This window comes from Mobula hypostoma, chromosome 4, assembly GCF_963921235.1.
Source record: "Mobula hypostoma chromosome 4, sMobHyp1.1, whole genome shotgun sequence".
Classification (NCBI taxonomy): domain Eukaryota; kingdom Metazoa; phylum Chordata; class Chondrichthyes; order Myliobatiformes; family Myliobatidae; genus Mobula; species Mobula hypostoma.
Genome location: NC_086100.1, coordinates 171,249,399 through 171,274,253, shown reverse-complemented (window position 1 = coordinate 171,274,253; position 24,855 = coordinate 171,249,399). Strand labels below are relative to the sequence as shown.

Sequence of the window (24,855 nt, the reverse complement as noted above, 5' to 3'; positions counted from 1 at the left end):
AAAGAGGTAGACAATACCTAGAGTGTGAAAGTTTTCATTTGAAATTTGAATCTTTTCAAATTCTGTCCATAGTTTCTGAGTCAGTGTTAACCTAGTTTGAACAAAGTGTCCATATCTTTTAAGTACAAATGTTAACACGTTAACATTGAATAGTCACCTAAACATACAAGGGCAAATTTCATTCAAGTAGATTTGCAAAACCTGTCGATCAGTGCAGGTCACACAATCTCCTTCATTTGTTAGATTAAAGTTTATTAATAAATACATCAATTGGACTTTCTGCTATAGTAATGCAAACATCCTTGCCTTTCCCAATTTGATTTCATTTCATGTTTTAAAAATGCAAACCCAGAAGCAGCGTTGAAACTTAAAATGCATTTACAAGGTAATAGAAGCTAGCTATGTTGTTCGACTGATGGTCCTTGGGTTAGATTTTGTTCAGCTGCATGACACACGATGCAAGTACACTGCACTTGCCTGGAGGATATCCTGAAGATCAGCTGATTCCTTATAGTTCACAGAAACTGAAAAATCCACGAGGAAGGAAAACGGCAAGACACGTGGGATTTAATTCTTGGTGTACTTTAATCATACCAGCTGTTCAATTATTAAACATGAATATTTAGATATTTTTGAATTTAACTTTTTCCAAAGATCAGTCCATTGTTTCATTATTAAAAATGTATCTATCATTTTTCAAAGTTCAGTGCACTACCTTCTGTATATATTAACATTAAAGCAAGAAATATCTAATAAAGCAGAACTATCATTTGTATTAACACAAGCAACAAGTGTGTCAAGATTACAACAAAAAGTATCGTCCAACATCACAAATACTGTAGTTCACTTTCAAAATGTGTACAAGTTCTACAAGGCATTAAACATGTTAATTTAACAATTTTCCCTTTGAATTTGATAAATGCTTAACTTTGCAGATTGCTGTGCACTCATATTTCCCTTTACAGAAGGGATACATTTACATTGTAATTACATAACTCAATTCCATAGCAACACCCTTAATTGAATGTTTAGTTTGATTTTTGGACTCCAAATGATTTCAGTGATTTTTTTCTAGTTTTGACAGTCATCAAAAAGTTTTTTTTTCCTTAAGATACTATTTTAATTAGTTCCAGACTGGATAAAATTCAGTTTAAAAGAAAGCAAAACCTTTTCTTTTTAATTTGTTAGTACTGAATAGTAAACTAGTATTAAATGTTACATTCTTCATATCAGCTAGATCTTTTTTATATTTCAATTAGATTATCAAGTTATTTACAATTTTAGTTTGTGTCCTGAAATGTAAAACAGAGAATCTGCATAGTCTCTTTACCTTTGGCCATTATTTTGAATCGAGGTCACGCAGTGAAAGGAGTGTATAGCCCTCAGTATATCACCATGCAGTATAATCAATTGCTCTGCCAAATTATTCTAAAATTTAGACTTGGCTGAAATAAGAGCAACACGGAGTAGTGAGTGAATAGGTATGGAGTGGGAAAAATTATTCCAAAACTGTTTTTGCTTGTCTGTTGTTATAACAAAAGACAAATAACTAATGAAGAAGGATGCAGAAACTGTGAAGAGGTTACTGACCACACTATAGCTTCATTTAGCATAATATACAACCAAATGACTTATTTTATCAAATTTGTGTCTCCGCTTCCAAACCAATTTATTTGGGCAGGTCATCGCCTTTGGAATTGGTCATAATGCATTTAATATTTCAGTTACACAGATCTCATTTTCAATGCACAATGAGCTTCATCACGACGCCTGACGAGGGGTCTCGGCCCAAAATGACAACTGCTTACTCATTTCCACAGATGCTGCCTGGCTTGCTGAGTTCCTCCAGTATTTTGTCTGTGTTGTTTGGATTTTCAGCATCTGCTATAGATTGTTAGTATTTGAATAACTATTTGATTTGACATTGTGAAAAAAATTATTAGGAACAGTACTGTAACTCAAAAACATTAATGGAGTCTTAAGCAAGTAAGTTATTCAAATAATTTCCAGTGTAAAGTGTGCAAGCTTCAATGCAGAAATAAAGATTAACTACTTGACAATATTGTTATGGAGACTCAATTGATTCAGTTATTAACAGCCTTAATTCCAAACAAAATTATTCTCAAGTGTTAAATAGTGCAAATAATGCACAAATAGATCTGTAACTATACAACCTTTGTGCAACGGTCATAAGCATCATACAAATAGTTTAGGAAATAATTAGGAATCAAAATACATTTTGTGTGGTACTAAAGGCATTGGAACCCAGAACTGAGTGGTCTTTCTGAAGGTTAACCAGTTTCTTCATTTCTTACTCACAAAGAACTGCGATGTAAAAGTGTGCAATTATGAAGAAACAAATTTTACCAGGGGAATATATATTCCTGTTAACATGGGTAGCTAAAAATAATTAAATGAAATTCTACAATCAAAATGTGAACGACCTTCAAAATTCATTAGCCACATTAACATCCTTTAGTGAAGTCCAATTTTGTACAGGTAAGCAAATCTCAAAGCATTAACCACAGTATCTGCAATTTAAATATAGATACAATTTGAAAAGGGTTTGATCTTTACAAAGTAAACCACTTCAAATATAAATTTATCAATACCTGAGTGTATTCTTAAAATTTCATTGACAAATCATATGCTTTTAGCAGTACAGGTGAAGCAAGTTGTTTGAGCAATATAGCAGTACATGGAAATAACCAATTCAACAGGCATATATTAAAAACAGGTAAGCTGTAGCTGAAAGGATGCACTATATGACAGGAGTAGTAGGTACACCCAAGGATAGCAAAATTTCAGTGGAAATTTTTATAAGAATTTCACCCATGTGAGAAATATCAATTTTTTGGTATGGCATTTATCCAATTCAATTTTATAACACTAGGTTATTGAATTCATATATATTCAATTTAATGGACACTACTGCAAGCAAATTTTTAAAATTTAAATAAGCTTCAGCAAGGCAAGCACTTGAAGGAACAAGATCGATTACCATCAAGACTGAGATTTGTTGCTATTTTGTTCATTTATAAAGATACTCAGCTTACCACATCACATTTCTGTTATTTTTCACTTCAAAGAAAAAAAATCTAACGTTTTCAAGCATCTGGAATGAAGGGTTCAATTCTAAATTGAACATTATTCAATTTCTTCAGTGAGATACAGAAAACTACAATTTCTTTCCAATATATATTATCCACTTGATTTTCCCAGCTATGCAAATACTTCTTTTAAGTTTCAAAAGAGAAATCAAACAAATGAATTAGATGAGTTCTGACATAGTGAGAACAGTTTAATTCTGGATTTCTGCCAGCTGTTCCTTCTCAGATTTCTCCTTCACTTTTTGGTTTTCTACAACTTTCTCTTCTTTGCGTAATAATTCCAAAATTTCTGCAACCTGATTAGTTGAGATGTCTATATCCTCTTTATCAATTAGTTTCACTACCTGCAAAAGATCAAACAAGATGAAAAAAAGATAATCAATAACAGTTTACAGATCTTCTACCTTATCTTAATATCAGTACTTTAAAACAGTTCTTAAAAATTCATTTGCATTGTTCACACAAGGGCATAAAAATCCAGGGACTTTTAGAAAAATAATGGTCCTACATTATCATTGGCCAATATGCCGAGATAAAATGGAGTGATTGGGTGGGGGGTGGGGTGAGTGCAGCAAATACAAAATATTCTTCCTTACCAATCAGACCAAACAATGGGGAAAATGTAGTCTTAAGTTCCTCGTATTAACCATGCAACAAAGTAGCACTTGCAGGTGATACTCTGCCTCTTTTATTCATTCAATTCTGAATTTGATAGATTTTTGAATTTAAGGGAATCAAGAGATAAAGGAATCTAGCAGCAACCATCTCCAATTGCTCTCAAACTGAGATGATTGTTAAGAATCAACCATACTGATTAACACTTGAACAACAGAACTGCCATTATTTTGCTTGAGAAAAGAAATGATTCTCTGGTTCTATCTTTACCTTGCGTTTGTTGCATTCTATTCTTACCCTTTTTTCTGCACCTTCTGCACGTTGGTAAACACAGATACTAATTAAATTATCAAGTAGCAGCTGCCATTTCATTGATCAAACGGCCTTGCTATATATTCCTGTTTCTTTTAATCTTCTCAGTGTGAAAATGATAATTATCTATGATGGTCATGATTAAGTACTTGGCCCAAACACCAATCTAAGAGGCTCATAACAATTCTTAGTTTTCGGGGTTGCACAATTATTGGATACTTTTCATCGGGGGACAAACAAATTCATAATTTCACTCTGATGTGAAGCCGAGGTTCCTTTAATATGCATGGTATGCTAGGACAATGTCCTGTTCATTTAATTTTATCTACATCTTGTTCATAGCCCCTCTTCCCCTCAAAGCTATAAGAGATCACAGCAATATCTGAACCACTAGCCCACTGAGGGTTTTAGTAGCAGCCATTCAATTTAGATTAAGTACATGTCAACTTCACTCTGTGTGAACTTGAACTAAATTAAACATGTGTTGAGTAAAGCTTCATAATGCACAGTTGCTCAGACAACTCTGGAAGCAAGGGCTTTCTCTGACATATTCTATGTTTCATCCATAGTTGAAACAGCTGCATAAACACAGTACTTTCAGAAGCCCAGGAAAGATAACATCTGTTGAAGCTGCAGTTCTTGGTTAAAACTTATTTGAAGTTCAAAAAGTCCAAGAGGAAACAGAACTACAAAAATACAACTTGTAAAGACACCTGCTTAGGAAAAGGTTAAAAGCCTTGCTTGAGAGTATTGCTGTTTGGAAAATGAACAGAGAAACATTCCTTCTTCTGTAACTCTCTGAATGAAGTATGCAGAATTGAGGCTGCATCCATTCATAGCAGCTGAGAAATGCAAACTATTTAGCCAAATTAAATTCTTCTTCTGTCAGTGGATTGTCAGACCTCAGTGGAGTTTTGTAACAGAACTGAAAGCATTTCCTAGTTCAGATAGTTTTAAGGTGGTCTCAAGGATAATATAGCAGGGATTTGGGCAGTTTGTGTATAGTTTTGAAATTACGTGGCACCTGGATATTCAGCTTTCTCAGCTAATAAGGTGATAAAGTTCAGCTAGTTATATTAAAAAAAAGTCAAAATATACAAAATATTAATTCCAGGACATAATCCTTATTTTGCTTTTGTACTGGAAATGAGCGTTTTCTGTGTTAAACCAACTTAATGGTTTGTTTGTAAGACTACTTTAAATTTGCTTCGTCTGTATTCAAGATGGATAAGGTGACAGTACTGAGCACTTCTTCAATGAAAGGCAACACAATTGAAAATGACAATAGCAGCTTGAGTCACTACTGACACAATATTATACTCTGAACTGACAACAGCTTATGAACAGACCTGTATGAAAAATAATTGAAATATCCACATGAAACCATTATATACAGATAGATGGCCAGTATTATTTTGACATGATCATCTACAGATAATTTATTACATAACTATCATCAAAAAGCTAACTGCTTGGTAAATAACTTAAAGGTCCTTCTCTTTCATGATACGATGGCAAAAGGAACTTAAACACGTTTGGAAAATGAGGCAGCAAATGAGCAATTACATTTGAGCCATAAGCAAAAAAGTTTTACCATTTCATGATTTACAAACTAAATGAAGTGTGATCTGTGGTGACCTTTGCATGTCAATTATGACAAGGAAGGTAACTCCATTCTCATTTGCAAGGTACTTAAAACATATTCACAGTTCTCAAATAATGCACACAGTCTTTCTAAGATTTTTGATTAAAAAAGAGAATAGTTAAAGTTTTTTACCAAGCAATTAGGTTTTTGACGTTACTGTAATCAATTATCAGTGGATGACCATGTCAGAATATTATTGGCCATCTATCTGTATGTAATGGTTTCATGTGGTATTCAATTATTTTCCATACAGGTCTGTTCCACTGATCGAAGAATACCACTGCAAACACTTCTAAATCTGGAAAGCTATTCAGAGCAACTAGGTAATAAAAAGATACACACTGTCTATGTTAGACGTACAATAAAATCTACAAATAGTTTTTCAATTTTTTTTAATGCTGAGACGTGAAAAATGTCAGATTTCTCCCCCTGAAAATGATTATGTATCAGTCTATTAATGTCAGGAAAAACTCGAGATTTTGAACTTACTTTAATGACGTCATTGATATCAATCCTTCCGTCCTTATTTTCATCAAGAGATTCAGCAATCTTCTGTAATTTATGGTGTGGGATGTTCTGGATCTGCTTCATCGCACTGATCAGCTCATTGATGCTGATGAGATTGTCCCTAAAGGTGAAATACAAACTGTATATAGGAAGATGTTAAAGTTAATTGCAGCTTGTTGTTAGAGTAAGGCAAGGGAGTATCAGCAGAATCTTAAATTTTGGATTTTAGGATGCAGTTTCCATTAGTATATTCCAGATATTAGTAATAAAGCTCTTGCCCAGAAAATTACCAGTCCTTCAAGAAGTTATTTTAATAATAATTTATAATCAACCATTGCTGTTTACAGAACAGAATTTATGCCCACAATTACTCCTCTATGCTTTACACAACATACTGTAGCTCACAGTCAATCTAGTTGTTTAACACACTTAGTGGCTCTTACAAAACGTGTTTATTTCTCGGACAACCAAAAACAAGATCCAATGGCTGAACAGTGAGCCTCACAGCAGCTCCAACAAAAAAAAATAGAATATTACCTCCTGGCATCACTGAAGGGGAAAAAAAATCTACATTCTCACATTGTGGGATTACTTAAAACAACGATGTGTAAGAGAATGCAGATCAGTTGATACTTTGTTAGGAGTTTGAGGAGAATTGAGGTATGTCACTCATGACCAAAGTAAGTGCTAGTAAGTTGCGGACACACTCTGTTGTCAATGGAAGCATGGCAACACCTGCAGATTGCCCCAGGACATCCTTAGATTGTGTTGGCTGTTGACAAACAAAGCTAATCTTTAAATCTTATCTTTAAAATTCTTGCAAATTTCTATAGATGCATTGTGAGTGGTTGTTTCAGTGATGGCAGGAGGTAATGTACAGGATTACACGAGGCTGCAGCCGGTAGACTCAGCCAACTCCATCACTAGCACAACAGCTTCAAGAGGCGGTGCCTTAAGAAGGAGCTATCCATCACTAAGGACCCTCGCCATCTGGGTCATGTCCTCTTCTCATTACTAATGTCAGGAAGGTGGCACAGGAACCAGAGGACCGACATTCAACAATTCAGGAACGGTTTCTTCCTGTCTGCCATCAGATTGCTGAATGATGCAGGAACCTAAGCATTATTTCTCTCCCCAACCCCCATGCTATTTATGTTGTAATTTATGGTATTTTTATTTTATATCTTTGCACTGTACCATCATTGAAAAGCAAATTGTCCTTAAGGACAGTGATAATAAACCTGATTCTGATTAAATATTGCAAATCTATTACAAACTCACAGATTCCCACAGCTATCATGACCCCATCTCTTGTTATCTTGCATCCTTGTAAGGATTCTACTCCATTCTCCCACTTGTTCTGACTTGATGTATAAAAATCATTAAAGCATCATGGACTGATATTAAAATATTCAAAAAGGATAATGGAATACTGGAGCAACACACACAAAATGCTGGAGCAACTCAAAAGGTCAGGCAGCATCTATGGAAATATTGAACTGTAGATGTTTTGGGCTGAGACCCTTCATTAGGAATGGAAAAGAAGGAGAAAGAGACATTTTCACCTGAACTGATAGTGGGGCGGTGGGGGGGGGGGGTGCGTGAAGAGTGCAATACTAGATCTCCTATTAGGGAATGAGACAGGGCAGGTAACAAAAGTTTGTGCAGGAGAATACTTTGCTCCCAGCAATCATAATGCCATTAGTTTCAATGTAATTACGGAAAAGGATAGGTGTAGTCCTCAGGTTGAAATTTTAAATTGCAGGAATGCCAATTTTGATGGTACTAGGAAGGACCTGACAAGTGTTGACCAGGACAGGTTGTTTACTGGCAAAGATATACATGGTAAATCAAAAGTTTGAAATTTTGAGAATACAGAGAGTTTGTATGTTCCTGTCACAATAAAAGGCAAGCATAACAGGCTTAGGGAACCTTGGTTTTCAGGAGATATTGAGGCCCTGGTTTAGGGAGAAAAAAAGGTACATAGAAGTTTTAGGCAGGTAGGAACAGATGAGGTAATGAGAAGTATAAGAAATGCAGGAGAACACTTCAGAAAGAAACCACAAAGGCTACAAGACATGAGATTGCTCTAACAGAGAAGGTTGAGGAGAATCCCAAGGGTTGCTACAGAAATATTAAGAGCAAGGGACAAAATTGGCCCTCTGGAAGATCAGAGTGGAGCTGAAGGAGATGAGGGAAGATCTTAAATGGATTTTTTGCATCTACACTTACTCGGGAGCCTATAGATGTGAGGCAATGCAGCAACAAGGTCATGGATCCCATACAAATTACAGAGGAGGAGGTGTTTGCTGTCTTGAGGCACATTAGGGTTGATAAATTCCTGTGGCCTGACAATGTGCTCCCTCAGACTCTGTGGGAGAGTACTGCTTTAATTGCAGAGGCCTAGCAGAGCTATTTAAAACATCCTTAGCCACAGAGGGGGTGCTGGAGGATTGGAGGATAGCTAACGTTGTTCCATTGTTTAAGAAAGGCTCCAAGAATAGCCAGGAAACTATAGGCCGGTGAGCCTGAAATCAGTAGTGGGAAAGTTATTGCAAGGTATTCCAAGGGACTGGATACATCAATATTTGGATAGACAGTGACTAATTAGGGATAGTCAACATGGCTTTGTGCATTTTAGGTCTTGTCCAACCAATCTTATACAGTTTTTCAAGGAAGTCACCAGGAAAATTGATGAAAGCAAGGCAGTGGATGTTGTACATGGACTTTAGCAAGGAGAAAACCCACATGTTCCACAGGGAGGTCACACAAATTCCCAATAGAGGATGCCAGGATTGAACTCCACAGTCCAACCATCACCCCGCACAACCCCCCAGCGAGCTGTAACATAACTGCGCTAACCGCTATACTACCATGGCACCCCTAAAGTTGCATCCCTGAACCATTAGTTATTGATAATTTGAGTTTAGTATAAGGCCAGCCAATTCCTCAGTCACCTCAATATATTCTCTTCAATATTGTGAGATTCAACTTTAGTTAACACTATCATGAAGGGATTCAACAAGCTTTCTGACAATCACAAAAACATTAGTATCTCCAAATATCCATCAGGTTTGCCAGACATGACCTATCTTTTAGAAAACCATGTTGGCTCTTTCTAAAACAATCTGAAATTTTTGAAGGTGCTTAGACATCCAATTCCTTACTATGGACTTCTGTAATTTCCTGAATGACACGCACTAGGCTGATTAATGCCAAGATTGGCATTATTTTTTGTCCTTTTGCATTTTGTTTTACCTTTTATTGTACTTATATGCTCCTTTGCTTCTAATGACATTTTACATCATCTAGATTTGACCTGAAATGTTAACTCTGTTTCTCTTTTCACAATGATGCCTGGCTGTTTGTTGTTTTCAGAAATTTCAGCTTTAGTTTCAGTTATCCAGCATCTGCAGATTTGAGCCTAATTTCCTCCCAAGAACTGGTTCTGAAACACATTCTGTATTATTCTGTAGTTTTAGGCAAAAGCAAAATAGCCCAGTTTACTACAAACTGTGTAATTCCACTGCATGGAACTGATCTAGAACCTTAGTAACAGATTTGTTTTTCTTCCCTTTGGAACAGTACACTGAATGTGATCATGTTTTAATTGCTTTTTGAGAAATATTCCAATAATATTAGTAAAATCTAATGTGATCTATGATAGAATATTTCAATAAAACAGGGGAACTGGTAAATGTAACAGATTTAACATTGCAAGATGAGGAGCAGCAGGGTTACTAGATTGGCTTTTTTGGCGCCAAATTCCAGAAAGTTGTTTTTTTCCTAATTTGTTCAGCGTCAGAAAATTCATTTGGCCTCTTGGCTTTTCCCCCTGGCTTTTTCCTAGTATTGTTTGGCTTTAAATTAAAATTTCAATCTGGCAACCCTGAGGAGCAGGAGCATTGCTCTCAAAGTTTGGTGGAGAACAAAATGCTTTACTAAGGGAGTTAATGAAGCATAAACCATTGTAGGAACGACTAACTTGTCTGAAACTGCCGTGTCTATAAGAAGTATTCACCACCCCTTGAAAGTTTTCATGTTTTAATCTTTTACAACATTGAATCATAGTGGATGTAATTTGGCGCTTTTTTTTTTACACTGATCGACAGAAAAGGACTCTTTCGTATCAAAGTGAAAACAGATCTCCACAAAGTAATCTACATTAATTACAAATATAAAATGCAAAATAATTGATTGCATAAGTATTCACCCCCTTTAATATGACATACCAAATCATCACTGGTGCAGCCAATTGGTTTTAGAAGTCACATAATTAGTTAAATGGAGATCACCTGTGTGTAGTCAAGATGTTTCAATTGATTGCAGTAAAAATGCACCTGTATCTGGAATTGCCTGGACAGGATTGGGGTGCGAGCAGGTTATTGCCACTAAATATTTATTAAGCTTTAATGAGGGCTACATTGGATTATGGAAGTGTAGCATACTTTCTGCTGCAGAAAGTAATTTAAAAATGTTGGATGTTGAGCAAGCTTAGGCCCTCAGGGTTCGTAGTGGTGCATTCAGAACATCACCTATATCAGCTCTTCAAGTCGAAATGGGGGAAATGCCATTAAGACCTAGAAGACTAAAGCTAATGCTACATTACTGGGTTAACATCATGGGGCATAACTACTCACATCCAGCTAAAGCTATATTAAAAGACTGCTGGGAACATAATAATTCAAGTTATAATACCTTTGGTTGGATCAGGGATGTAGCAGCACAAAAATACAGTCTACATGAAATGGAATATAGTCCTACAGTTCCAATATCTGATGTTCCTCCATGGCTCTTTACAATACATACAGTGGATATAAACCTGCAACAACTTTTGGGAAAGTCTAACTGTGAAATCAAACTGATAGTACAAGAATATATAGATCTGCATTTTAGAAACAAACTTGTAATAGTTACGGATGGATCAAAAGACCCTAGATCTGGCCACACAGGTATTGCAGTCTACATTCCTCATTGCAAAACTAGCATTAGGAAAAGAACATCAAACAATTTATCAGCGTATACAACAGAATTAACAGCAATATTGAGTGCATTATCTTGGAAAATAATGTCGAAGAGGCTGTAATCTGTTCAGACAGTTTGTCTGCATTAACCTCTAACAAATCAAGAAAATCAGGAAGTAGACAGGATATTTTATCGGACATTCTATACAAGTTATATACACTGACCAAAAATGGGGTAGAGGTAAGCTTTCTTTGGGTTCCTGCTCATTGTGGTGTGGAGGGTAATGAAAAAGTGGACATTATAGCTAAACAATCACTCAAATAGTCTATAAAAGAGGTCCAGATCCCTTTAAGCGAAGCAGAAATCGAAAACATTATTAAAACACTTATTGAGGGCACATGGCAGAAGCACTGGGATGAGAGTGAAGCAGGGAGACAACTGTACAAAATACAAAGGCAAGTCAGATACAAAAGAATATCAGGTGGATATAGAAAAATAGAAGTGATCATCAGTTGCTTAAGAATTGGACACACAAGTCTTAAGTACACATTACATTAAATAGGGCAACATCCAACTGGGTTGTGTGAATACTGTAATCAACCAGAAACAGTTGAACATGTATTGATTAAATGTAAGAAGTACCAAAAGGGAAAGAGTGAAGATGATAGGAGCGCTTAAGATAAACAAAAAAACTGCTGTGGATACAGAAGACATTTTAAGTGGAATTTCAAGAGAAATACAGACCTATATCATGAAGTATCTGGTTTATTATATAGAATTTAGGGAATGCAATTCTTTTCATTCCTCCTGTTTATCAAACGATCCACACTTCAGTCTAGCAGGTGGTGGTAATGCACCTTAAAGTTGGTTTGCCAACCGCCATAAAACAACACAAGAAGAAGAAGAAAAATGTGGTCCAATTGCTGGTGAGTCAATATCCTGGCAAAAGAGTTATCCATGAAGACAAAAGAACACTCCAGCAACTTTGCTAAAAGGTTTCTGAAAAGCACATGTCAGAAAATAGATACAAGAAAATTTCCCTTGAAGTACAGTTAAGTCAATCATCAAGAAATGGAAAGAATATGGCACAGCTGTAAATCTGCCTGCAGCTGGCTGTTCTCAAAAAACTGAGTGACTGTGCAAGAAGGGGACTAGTGAGGGAGGCCGCCAAGACACCTATGACAACTCTGGAGGAGTTACAGGCTTCAGCGACTGAGATGGGAGAGATTGCGCATACAACTGTTGCCTGGGTGTTTAACCAGTTGTAGCTTTATGGGAGAGTGGCATTGTTTTAAAAAACTTACGTGAAATCTCAGCTAGAGTTTGCCAGAAGGCATGTGGGAGACTCTGAAGTCAGTTGGAAGAAGGTTCTATGGTCTGATGAAACCAAAGTTGAGCTTTTTAGCCGTCAGGCTAAATGCTATGTTTAGCATCAAACACCGCACGTAATCAAAAACACACCATCCCTACCATGGAGTACAGTGGGGATACTTCACCGCAGCAGACCCTGGAACGCTTATGTAGGGGGTAAAATGAACACAGAACATGGAACTCAAATTTAAGGTACATTACAGGCCCTTCTGCCCACAATGTTATGCAGACCATATAACCTACTCCAGAGACTGCCCAGAATTTCCCTAGCACATAGCCCTCCATTTTTCTAAGCACCATGTACCTATCTAAGAGGCTCTTAAAAGACCTTATTGTATCTGCTTCCACCACTGCCCCCAGCAGTGCATTCCACGCATCTAGCACTCTCTGTGAAAAACTTACCCCTGACATCCCCTTGGTACCTATTTCCAAGAAGGCATTTGGTACCTTAAAACTATGCCCCCTTGTGTTAGCCATTTCAGCCCTGGGAAATAGCCTCTGCATATCCAAATGATCAATGCCCCTCATCATCTTGTACAGCTCTATCAGGACACCTCTCATCCTCAATTGCTCCAAGGAGAAAAGGCCAAGTTCACTCAACCTATTCTCATAAGGTACGCCCTCCAATCCAGGCAACATCCTTGTAAATCTTCTCTGCACTGTCTCTATAGTATTCACAACCTTCCTGTAGTGAGGTGACCAGAGCTTTACAAAAAGAGAGTTGAACTTCAGATGCAACACAGTTTGTTACTAACTTCCCCAATTGAAAATCAATTACTTAAATCTAAGAGTCAATATTATATACATGGTGATAAATTGGGTAAATTACTGGCCAACCAATTGAAAACAGCTTTGGCTAAACGTCAGATTATTACAGTTAGTAAACAGGATGGTACTTTGATCACGATGAAATTAATAAATCTTTTCAAGAATTCTATACCTCTTTATACCAATCAGAATTTCCTGACGATTCTACCATAATGCATGAATTTCTAAGAAAATTGAATATTCCGAAATTACCACTTAATGTTTATCATTAGATGCACCCATTACGGAAGAGGAAATAAAGAAAGCAATTTCTTTGATGAATTCTGGTAAAACACCTGGCCTGGATGGGTATACAGTAGGAGTTTTAAAATCTTTTTCAAGTCTACTTTCTCCTTGGTTATGTAGAATTTTCAAGGATGCCTTATCTGTAGGTAAATTACCAGTCTTTTTATGAAGCATCTATTTCTTTAATTCCTAAAAAAGATAAAGACCCCACTGAATGTGCATCATATAGACCTATATCCTTGTTAAATGTGGACTCCAAAATTTTTTCCAAATTATTAGCAATTAGATTGGAAAATGTATTGCCACAAATTGTTTCTGATGACCAGACAGGATTTATTAAAAATCATTATTCGTATTTTAATGTTAGGAGGTTGATGAACATTGAATATACTTCTTCATCTAAAACTCCAAAATGTGTTATTTCACGATGCCGAGAAGGCATTTGATAGAGTTGAATGGGAATATTTATTTAACATCCTTGAGAAATTTAATTTTAGCCCAAAATTCCTATCTTGGATTAAATTGATATATCATATACCTTTGGCTTCTGTACTTACCAATAATCAGAGATCCCCTTTTTTAGGCTTTTTCGAGGTACTAGACAGGGCTGTCCTTTAGGCCCTTTACTATTTGATATTGCCTTGGAGCCCTTGGCAATCACTCTTCGTGATTCACCCAATATATTTGGCATTATTCGTGGGAATGAGACGCATAAGGTATCATTATATGCAGATGACCTGTTACTACATATCTCTAATCCAGAGAAATCCATTCCTGCAATAATATTATTTGCTCAGTTTAGTAGTTTTTCTGGTTATAAATTGAATCTTAATAAGAGTGAGCTTTTTCCATTAAATATGTAAGTTTCAATCTATAGACAATCACCATTTAGACTGCTTACTGATTATTTTACTTATTTGGGTGTTAAAATTACTAAGAAGCATAAGGATCTATTTAAAGTTAACTTTTTACCCTTAATTGATCATGTTAAACAACTGCTTACTACATGGTCCCCCACTGTCCCTATCACTGATTGGTCGAATCAATGCTGTTAAGATGATTATTTTACCTAAAGTTCTGTATCTATTTCTGGCGGTACCAATCTTCATCTCTCAATCCTTTTTTGATATTATTGATTCTAAAATTTCTTCATATATATGGCAGAATAAAAATCATTAGATTAAGTAAGAAATATTTACAGAAATCAAAAAAGGATGGCGGTTTGGCATTGCTGAACTTTTCATTCTATTATTGGGCATTTAATATTCGATACCTAACGTTCTGGACACAAGATTTGGATGAAGTTCAGTGTCCACGATGAATGAACCTCGAGTGCGAGTCTGTACAGGGTTTCTCACTGGCTTCTATTTTAGGGGCTTCGCTTCCCTTTGCACTTACTAAACTGAATAAACAAACGATTAATCCAATAATTAAACATAGAGACCTATCCACACAAACTCAAGGCTGTAATTGCTGCCAAAGGAAAATCTACTAAATACTGACTTGAAGGGGGTGAATAATTATGCAATCAATTATTTTGTGTTTAATAATTGAAATAAATTTAGACTAATTTGTAGAAATTTGCTTTTACTTTGACACGAAAGAGTCTTTTCTGTTGACCAGTGTCAAAAAAATCCAAATTAAATCCACTGTGATTTAATGTTGTAAAATAATAAAGCATGAAATCTTCCAAGGGGGCAGAGGGTGAATACTTTTTATAGGCACTGTAAGGAACATTGGTGGTATTCACTCTGCATCAGCATGAGCAATTTGCTGCAATCTTCCAAAATTGTATCTATATTGCACTGATGCCAGAATAACTTAAATCATTTAACTGATGTGATGCTGCCATAAGACATAGAAGCAGAATTAGGCCCACCGAGTCTGTTTCACCATTTAATCACAGCTGAGTTTATTTCTCAACCCATTTCCCCCACCTTCTCTCTGCAACCATTAACCCCTTAAATCAAAAAAACTATAATCAATTTCTGCCTTAAAAAAACCCAATGCCAATGAATTACACAAATTTACCACGATCCTTCTGAACTCCGAGTACAGAGACATCAAACACTACTTCCTGGGTGTTTCCAAATTGTTTGTTATATTATTTGATCGGTGCACAATTTCTACAATTAAGGATTTCTATTAGGACTAGTTTAAACAGCAAGAAGAAATAAAACATGCATGAAGTATAACATCCACATACCCATCAGATTGCACTTTGCCACTGTCCAACTGACCATCCAGCATCTCTTTTCCTGTCTCCAGCTCACCAATCAGTTTGTCAATTTGATTGATCATTCGATTTACTCTCTTGGTTAATCGCTTGCTTGCCTTCGACTCTTCCACAACCGTTTCCTTGCCGGTCTTAGATAATTCCTTCTTAATCTCCTGCAAACCCTTTATGGGAAAACACACAAAAAAAACTTTCAATAGAGACATGCAACATATTCGTAATTCCTGGGATAAAGATAAAAATAGAAGAATCATGAATCTGGCTCAATGGTACAATTATTTGTTAATTCTTCTAGTGTGAAAATGAGTATATGTTTCTGCAAAATGAACAGTGCTAATTCTAGATAAACCTTGTTTAGAGGTGGAGGCAGGAGTGGTGGTGGTGATATCAATGACAGACCAGAGGTCATGGACCCAAATGATAAGAATGAGAAAGAAATTAATGGGGGTACAGTCTGAAAATTTGTCCTAGTGCCATTTGGTAGCAAGCTCTGAAATAGAAGCATAGTACAGAGCCATATGTGGCCAGCAAAAGATGGTGTTTTAGATTCTGGAGCAGTTCTGGAGGAAAATGTGTTAATGGATTTGTTTTTCATATGGGATAATGTCCATAGCACTATGGATGATTTGCTAGCATTGTTACAGCTAGCTTGAGAGATCATGGGAAACTAAGCATATTAGGGAGAGAAGATGAAGCTGGAATTAAAAAGCAGAGAATTAAAACACACATTCCAAAGGCAGAAGAGACAAAGTGAAATCAAGTTAACTATGTTGTCATGTGATATAGTGATGTACAAATACAATGTAAAACTTGCTTGCTGCAGCATGACAGACATATAGGTACAGGCAACACAAATAATAAATGTTACAGTGGGAGGGAAAGGACAAAAAAAAGAAATAAATTCACAATTGAAGTCCATGGTAGGTAGAAAGTAAACAACTATATAGAGTCTGGCAAACATATAACATAATTAGTTCGATAAATAAAGCAGAGAAATACAAGAGATTGCAGATGATGGAATCTGGAGTAATGAGCAGTAATGTAACGCCATTACAGTGCCAGCAACCCAGGTTCAGTTTTCCCTGCTCTCTGTAAGGAGTTTGTACATTCTCCCCATGCCATGATCGTATGGGTTTCCTCCCACTTTCCAAAGATATACGGGTTAGTAGGTTAATTAGTCACATGGGTGTAACGTGGCGGTGTAGGCCCGTTGGCCAGAAGGGCCTGTTACCATGCTGTATTTCTAAACAAAGGAAAATGATCTGCTGGTTGAGCAGCATCTGTTGAGAGAGAGGGAAAAAGAACAGCTTCAAGAGTTTAAAAGAGCTTTCAGATTAAACTGAAGGTATTTTGAAAAAGTAGGATACTCACAATATTTATTAATAGGGCCAATGACAGCTTAGAATATGGATGATCAAGTGAGGTCATTTTTTGAACTGATGCACAAGGGAGAGATAAACTATATCCATAAAAATCAGCTGGCCATGAGCCATAAGGGAATTATGAGCACAGATACAAATCAATCTAAAAATAAGAGTACTGAATTTTTATAGTTCAGCAAGAAAACTAACTAGTCAAGGCTTTTCCAAGCCTCATTTTAATGAATGGAACTTTTTATAGCAGTAGTGACTGCAAGCAGCTGTATTTTATGTACTTGCGGAAAAAGGATAGGCAAAGGCAAGTTTTCATTTGGGGGGTAAAAAGGACAATTTTACATGTCTGTGACAAGATTCAACAAAATAATACTGTTATTGAAAGCAGATCAATCAGAGCAGGGAGACATGGAAGGAAAAGAGTGAGTGCAACAATCTTCCCACATGAAAAAGGATGTGACCTCCAAATCTAAAGTTCTACAAATTTCAATAGGCCTTTGCGGTAATTCAAACAGTTAAAAAAGCAAAAGGCTAAGAAAATAAGAAAATAGCACTATTAGACTATAAAGCCAATCAAACTTGCTACGCCATTCAATACAATCATGTCTAACCCAATGCCTCAAGTTCATTTTGCTTTTTAATCTCCATGTCCTCTAATCCTCTTAGTCTGGAATATATTCAAGGCTTTGAACAATATTTTTAGTACTGAGATTCCATAGACTTCAAGGGCTCAAAAATTCTAAAAGATTTACCACACCCTGCTTAAGGAAATTTCACACATCAGATAACAGTTCAATACAATAGAAAGACCATGGTAGAGAAAGTACAGGTTGAATGTTAAATGGTAACTAGGGAGGCAAAGGGACATGAAACTATGTATTGGTAAGTAAGAATAAATGAAGAAATACTCAGTAGTCCATGCAGTATCTATGAAGCAAGGAGGAGCTTTCATCAAAAAATTAAAGATACTGTCGCAATTCATAAATTTTTGTAACAGATGCTTCTTATAGCACTGATGTTTAATAAGATGAGTTGCAAAAAGAAACCAGAGCAAGAATGTAGAAATTATTACAGAGAAGCATGAGATATTTGGGAAGGGAATAAATACCCAGTAAATTGCAGAATTTTGCAAGGTATTGATAAATAGCTTAAGTATCTTGCTTAAGATTCCTAAAGGTAGCAGGATAGACCGCTAATGTTACCGACAGGATTATTTCCTTTATTAGCAGAGGCATAGAATATAAAGGCCAGGAGTTGTATATTCAAAGCAGTTTATATTCAAATAGTAACTACATCAGAGAATGAGTTTTGAATACAGTTCTGGTCATCACAATAAAGAAGGATTCAGTTCATGCTGACAGAAGAACGTACAAGAATACTGGGAAATTTTAAATTATGAAGAGAGGCTGGATGACTGGGATTATTTTATTTGGAAAAGGAGCTTGAGAGTATACTTAATTGTGGCATGTTAAATTATAAAAAGGGTCTAAATAAAAGTGGGCAGGAAGTTCTTATTTTTCTCAGTTCAAGGTTGTAATATTGGGGAGCTATTTAAAGTAGAGACTAGTTCACCCACAAATCCTAATGAAGGATATCGGCCCGAATCAGTGACAATTTCTTTCACCCCACTGATGCTGCACAACTCACTGAGTTCTTCCAGCAGATGATGTATTACTGCAGATTTCAGCATCTGCAGTCTTGTGTCTTCACCCATAAGGTATCTGAAGTTCATTGCTGAAGACAGTTAGTAAAGGGTGCAGAAGAGGCCAAAATCATTATTTGACATGCTACAATTTATAAGGCTACGTCAAGAGTTGGAAAGTAGAATTGCTCAATGTTCGCCAACCCATTGATACTGGACCAACTTCAGCATCATTTTAGAGTCATTTATATGTGGTACATTTCTAGTCCAAGCAATAAAGAGTTATCCTATTGGTAGGGTGCCACTGTTTCTTGTAGTACAGAGCAGCTCAAGGAGAAAAGATGTGAATACTTACATTTGATTCAAATATTTTCCTACCTCACTATACTCTTGTATATCGTCCTTTAATTCCTCCAGCTCTTCCTTCTCTTTAGTTAGTAGTTTCTTCTGTTCTTGCAACTTTATGCAAGCATCACTGAGCATATCTATTTCCTCCTTTGTAATTTCTTCACCCTAAAACAAATGCAAGTACATCAGTATGAATTGTAACTTAAAGTTTGAAAAGGTTAATGATCCAGACCTCACTGAAGTTCAGAATTTTGTAATCTCTGCCATTTATTTACCTCTGGATTATTAACTTTAGTTTGTTGCAAGCTTGTAATAGTTATCGAACCATAGAACATTTTCATTACAGGAGACCAGAGATAACTAGACAACTTGAAACAAAAATTGGATAAAACTTGGGGGAAAAAGATTTAAAGAATACTGTTGAAAGAAGTGAAAAGGATTAGAGGAGACAGCTTTAGTTTAAAAAATAGCAGTGCATCAATTATCTGCCTTTATCTTTTAATGAATTACAACTATTTATAAGAAATAAAGATTAATAAGAAAATGCAACAAATATCCAATCCATTAAATAGGTATGAGTGGCAGCATTCCAGACATCATTAAAACTTTGAGATTTCAAGTTTCATATTAGGATTTGATTATAACTTAAGCAGACTCTTGAACATAATGGAATTTTGGCATCTAATCATTCAATAATGTGCTAAACAAAAAATGCCCTCTGCACATGCTACAATTCAAAGGATCTAGTAGATCTTCCATGTCCTAGCCAAAATTTAATCTCACAGCACCCACACAAGAAATTTCTAAATTAGTTGGTTATTCATTCCATTTAGCCATCATTGACATGCTGTTAGTAATTCAGCTACTGCTGGTAATAATGTCAACACTTTCAAGTTGTGCAGTCTAAGATATCGTACAGAGCAGAAATATACTGAAGTTCAATGCTACAAAAATGACCATGAAAAGGTGCAGCACAAATCAAACTAAATACTAACAGGCAAAAATGAAGAAACCTAGAAATACTATTACAGTAAATAGTTAAAAAGTCAGTTTTAGTTTCCATACAATTTTGTAGTGCAAGTATTTTTTCCCTTCCTTGTTTAATTAACTTTCCCATTTTTAAGTAAATGGGTAACTAACTTCTGTAGTCATCCATAAGCAAAGATAATTTATTGTACCCAGCTTACTCCTGCTCTCAAATCCAATGCAACTTCGACAGTGAATGCATTCCAACCACAAAAAGACTGAAGTACATAAAAATTAAGCCCCCTTCTTTCTTCACAAAAACCAGCAATAATGCTGACTAGAAATTGATAAGAACTTTGGATGATCTTTCTCTTTTCTAGCTGGAGAAAGGACTAATTAATTTACAATATGGATAAAAATGATACCGAGAAAAACAAAGGCACTTCAGGATTGGAAACCCACTATGCATCCCATAACAATAACCACTTAAGTCATCTTATTAAATATCAAAGAGTTACTGGGTGCAATCACCATATGGCAAAAATTCCTTCCAGATCTGTGTATTCTAGAAGGAAATTAGCATCCAATGGAACAAGAATGAACAAATAAAACACAGTATGGATCTAAAGACAAATTATGCTCAGCTACCCTTACTGACATTTTAAATGAGATAACTAAAAAGTAAATTAAGGGCTATTCATTTGGTATTTTGTACAAGGAAAAAAAAGCAGTCGATATCATACCAAGTCTACATGATAAAAAAGGCAACTGAGTCATATTATACAAAATTAGTTGGAGGAAGAAAATGATAGCAAATAAGTATTTATAACAGATCTGCTCAAGCAACAGTGGTAAAATCACTACTGTTTGATATACATCAATAATCCAGGAAAACTTTGCAAAATGTTTACTGTAGAAATCACTATTCAGTCTCACCTCCAGCAACGCATCAAAAACTCAGGAGCAGAATTTAGAAACAACATGATGGTCTTGAAGAGGATGCAGACAGAATTACAGGGCAGTTCTGCTGCTACCACACAGTGCCCGAGTTATGGGTTCAATTCTCACTTCAGGTGACTTCTATGTGGAGTTTGCAGGTTCTGCTTATGACTATATGGGTTTCCACTGAGTGGTCTAGTTTCCTCCTACATTCCAAACATGTTCAGGTTAGTACATTAAATGGCAACTATAAATTAGCACTAGTGTGTAGGAGAATGGTAGAAATTTGAGGCTGTTGAAAAGAAAGTGGGGAGAATGATAAAAAGGGGATTAACTACAGATTAATGCAAATTGATAGTTAGTAAGCCTTTCTCAACTAATTAGCAAAATTGTTCATATGATGAAAGATCATTAAAACTGGACAGACAAGAGAAACTGGTGTTGGCATTACTGGTTTATTATTGTCACATGTACTGAGATACAGTGAAAAGCTTCTGTATGAATGTCATTGAGAAGATTATGCCTTAAGTACATCACGGTAGTAAAAAAAAAGGAAACAGTGCAGAATGAAGCATCACAGTTAATGACAAAATGCCAAGCAGACATTTTGCAGAAGTAGTTTAACCATTGCCGACTGGTGGCGTAGTGGCATCAGCGCCGGACTTCAGAGAGAAGGCTCCTGAGTTCGAATCCAGCCAGCTCCCTTGCATGTTTTCCATCTGTGCTGGGTTGAGTGTCGAGCTAGCAACTCGGCCTCGTAAAAATAAGAAAGCCTGCTAAAAAAAAAACGCCAGCATGACAGAGTCCCGATGACTCCACTCAGAGTTAAGGGCTTTCTTCTTCTTTTTCAATTTAACCATTCATTTTTTAAGGAAATGTTTTAAATAGCTGAGGTATAAAGAAACAGGTCACAGGTTTAAAGTGATTAGCCGGCTATTGCCTCACCAAGTGAAAAGTATTTCCAGAGCTAACCATCTTCATCTTAAATTAACCCTTTATCTTCTATGCACAAGGGAATAGAAGTTCAGCCTTTTATAATTTAGCCAAGTATTGAATTGTTCTACACTCTGCGCATGCGCCAGTCGTGCATGCAGCCTGGTACAGCCGCTCCGATCTATTCTTTTACTTTCTTCTTCTTACTTTTAATTCACGTTATTTTTTGTATTTTTTTCTCATGGTAACACGTCGAAGCTGCACCCTCTCTAATATGCTGGTAGAGAGAGTTTTATTTGGGTTATCTTTAGCGCTGGAAATGGTTACATCCTGACATGCGGGACAGAAGCAAGGTCGCACTGTGTATTCCACGGACCAGCAAATTCCGGCCAGCTTAACGAACAGAGCGGCAGACAGAAGCAGAAAACACACGGGGGGGATCACAAAGCCAAGGAAAGAGGACCGGGTCAAGACAACAGAGACTTTTAGAGAAGAGGAGCTCGGTGGGTAATACCGTTCCGGCTGACCGAAAGTGCACCAAGAGCAGTAAGCATGAAGGATTGGGGTGCTTACTGATCTGGCTAACAACGGATGGTGCAATCCGGGGTATATTACGATCGAGGAACGTGTTTGCAGACTGGATATTGAACTTTTTAACTGTTGGACTTTGGCCACATTCCGCCGTGATACAACACTTGGCAGCACGGGAGGTCGTTCCTGCCTGTGGCCATCGAACGTGCAGCTCCTTGCGTGGAGGGTCAGATACCCTGAGCCAATAGACTGGTCCTGGACTTATTCTCCATCTGGCATAGTTTTGCATTTTGTTGTTTGACTGTTGGGGTTTTTTGTATTGCTATACTTACGCTCCATTCTTGGTCGGTGCGGCTGTAACGAAACCAAATTTCCCTCGGGATTAATAAAGTATATCTATCTATCTATTAAAAGAGAAATTTTACTGTCCAGAACTCAATCCACTCCAGAAATAGTCTCACCATACACAACTTTTAATAATATATAATAAATATAATAGCAACTTTTGCTTGCTTTACATAAAAATATCTGAATACACATTACATCACCACTGAAATCTCTCAAACAGAATTCCCAAAGTCAGCTGTGTTATTAAAAATGCAGAGCAGATACTGTAAACTCTTGACAGAGTGCCACAGCTGTATGACATCTCTAATAATGACCAACCAAAATCAGCAGATTATATACCTTCCTGACCATCAGAGAAACAAATCTTTCTGCTCTTCGTATGGATATAGAGAGAATAAACAAGGCTATTATACAGAAGAATTCTTTTTAAAAACGCCAGAAGTACAGAGACATTCACCTAACCTTGATGCGTAGATATCTTTGCCACTTCTTAAACTGTGACAGCATGGAAAAACAGATAGAAAAGTAGCTGAAATGGCTCAATTTTGGATCAATGCCGTCAGATTTCTTACATCAATAGTCAATGTAATTACTCTAATAGATATATCGCACTGACAACTTAAAAGTAGAAAATAAAGGCCATTCAGACCAAATTTTATTTTTAATGGATTTTATTGCGGCTAAAAAACTCAGAATTAAAAGTTTATTAATAATTATTAGAGACTAATATTTATAAAAACTTGGTAATTCAATTTGAATTTCAGTGCTCTTTTGAATTTTTTAAAAGATTTTTCCCGAGTCACTTCATATTTACTTGTAGTTTACACAGAATTATGAAGCTAATATAAGATTTATATGAAGGCTATGATCCCTTAGGGTGCTTATTTGATAAAATCATGAGACATAAATAATACATGCTTGACCAGAGCTCCTGCAGAAACACCATTTGGCTCCAAAATCTGGAACATGATATTTTGCTTATTTTAGTTCCTTCAAATCATGAAGACTCGTCCAAGAACTGCAAGTTACTTTCAACACCACACTAAGGCTACATCCATACTACGCCGGATAATTTTGAAAACACCGGTTTCGAGTAAAAACGACAGGCGTCCACACTAAGCGTTTTTCAAAACATCTCTGTCCACATTAGGTGGATATTTGGGCGAATCTCCTCCTACTGGGCATGCACAGAAAATGAGCGAAGAGGAAACGGTATACTTAGTGCGCATTTGTCCAGTTACAGAGTAGAAAAACTTTAAAGGAATTGCTCTTGGCTCTCGCGCAGGAGGACTTAAAAAAAAAACAACAAATACTGGAGCGTATGGAGGCAACCCACAAGGAGTTCACGGACAGTATGACCTGGCTGACGACGAACATTGAAAAACTGACCAACTCTGTTGCATTAATAAAGCACCTTGATAAATGTATAAAACGTCCGCATCAGCATCATCTTGTATTTCCCTACAATGTTACATTAGGCTGTTACACATCTATTGTCAGAGAAGTACTTGCATAAATAGGTAAACCACCTTCATACAAGCCAGGACAGAAAACAGGGCGAAGTGAGTATACTTATTTATTCAGTAAGCTATGGGTCAAAGTATTTGGTAAGTACATTTCTAACCCTTCTGGCTTCAGTCTCGTCCATCTGTTCTGAAATTGTTAGGTGGTGGCGTTCAAGAAAACAACAAATATCTGTTCCAGCACATCACGACAGCGTTTTTAAATTGTCGAAAAAGTTCACTTTACAATTTAACTCTCACGCCGCTCACACTGACTGCGCATTATAACAGCTTGTGCAGTACCAAGCAGAAGCAGAAAAAAGTATTGTTGTTGTGGTGTCGTCATGACAATGTTTTTAAATCTCTCCGTTTACCCAGTACACACTACGCCGAATATTAAGCGTTTTCAGATTTATTCACTCTGGAGAGTGTTTTCGAAAATCTCCGTTTTCGGGGGCT

At 36.4% G+C, this 24,855-nt stretch overlaps 1 protein-coding gene across 4 annotated transcripts in view; it reads right to left on the bottom strand.

Annotated features, from left to right (window-relative positions):
• Positions 1-559: 559 nt before the first annotated feature.
• letm1 (leucine zipper-EF-hand containing transmembrane protein 1) overlaps positions 560-24,855 on the bottom strand; it is an 85,628-nt gene continuing 61,332 nt past the window's right edge. For 2 of the 4 annotated variants that reach the window (XM_063047002.1, XM_063047001.1), the window contains exons 11-14: positions 19,208-19,342; positions 15,785-15,978; positions 6,172-6,328; positions 560-3,454 (exon numbers count right to left, since the gene is read on the bottom strand). In XM_063047002.1, coding sequence (XP_062903072.1) covers positions 3,302-3,454; positions 6,172-6,328; positions 15,785-15,978; positions 19,208-19,342 — 639 coding nt within the window. In that variant the 3' untranslated portion in view covers positions 560-3,301. The remainder of the gene's footprint in view (positions 3,455-6,171; positions 6,329-15,784; positions 15,979-19,207; positions 19,343-24,855) is intronic. The other 2 variants (XM_063047004.1, XM_063047003.1) reach the window with 1 other exon arrangement.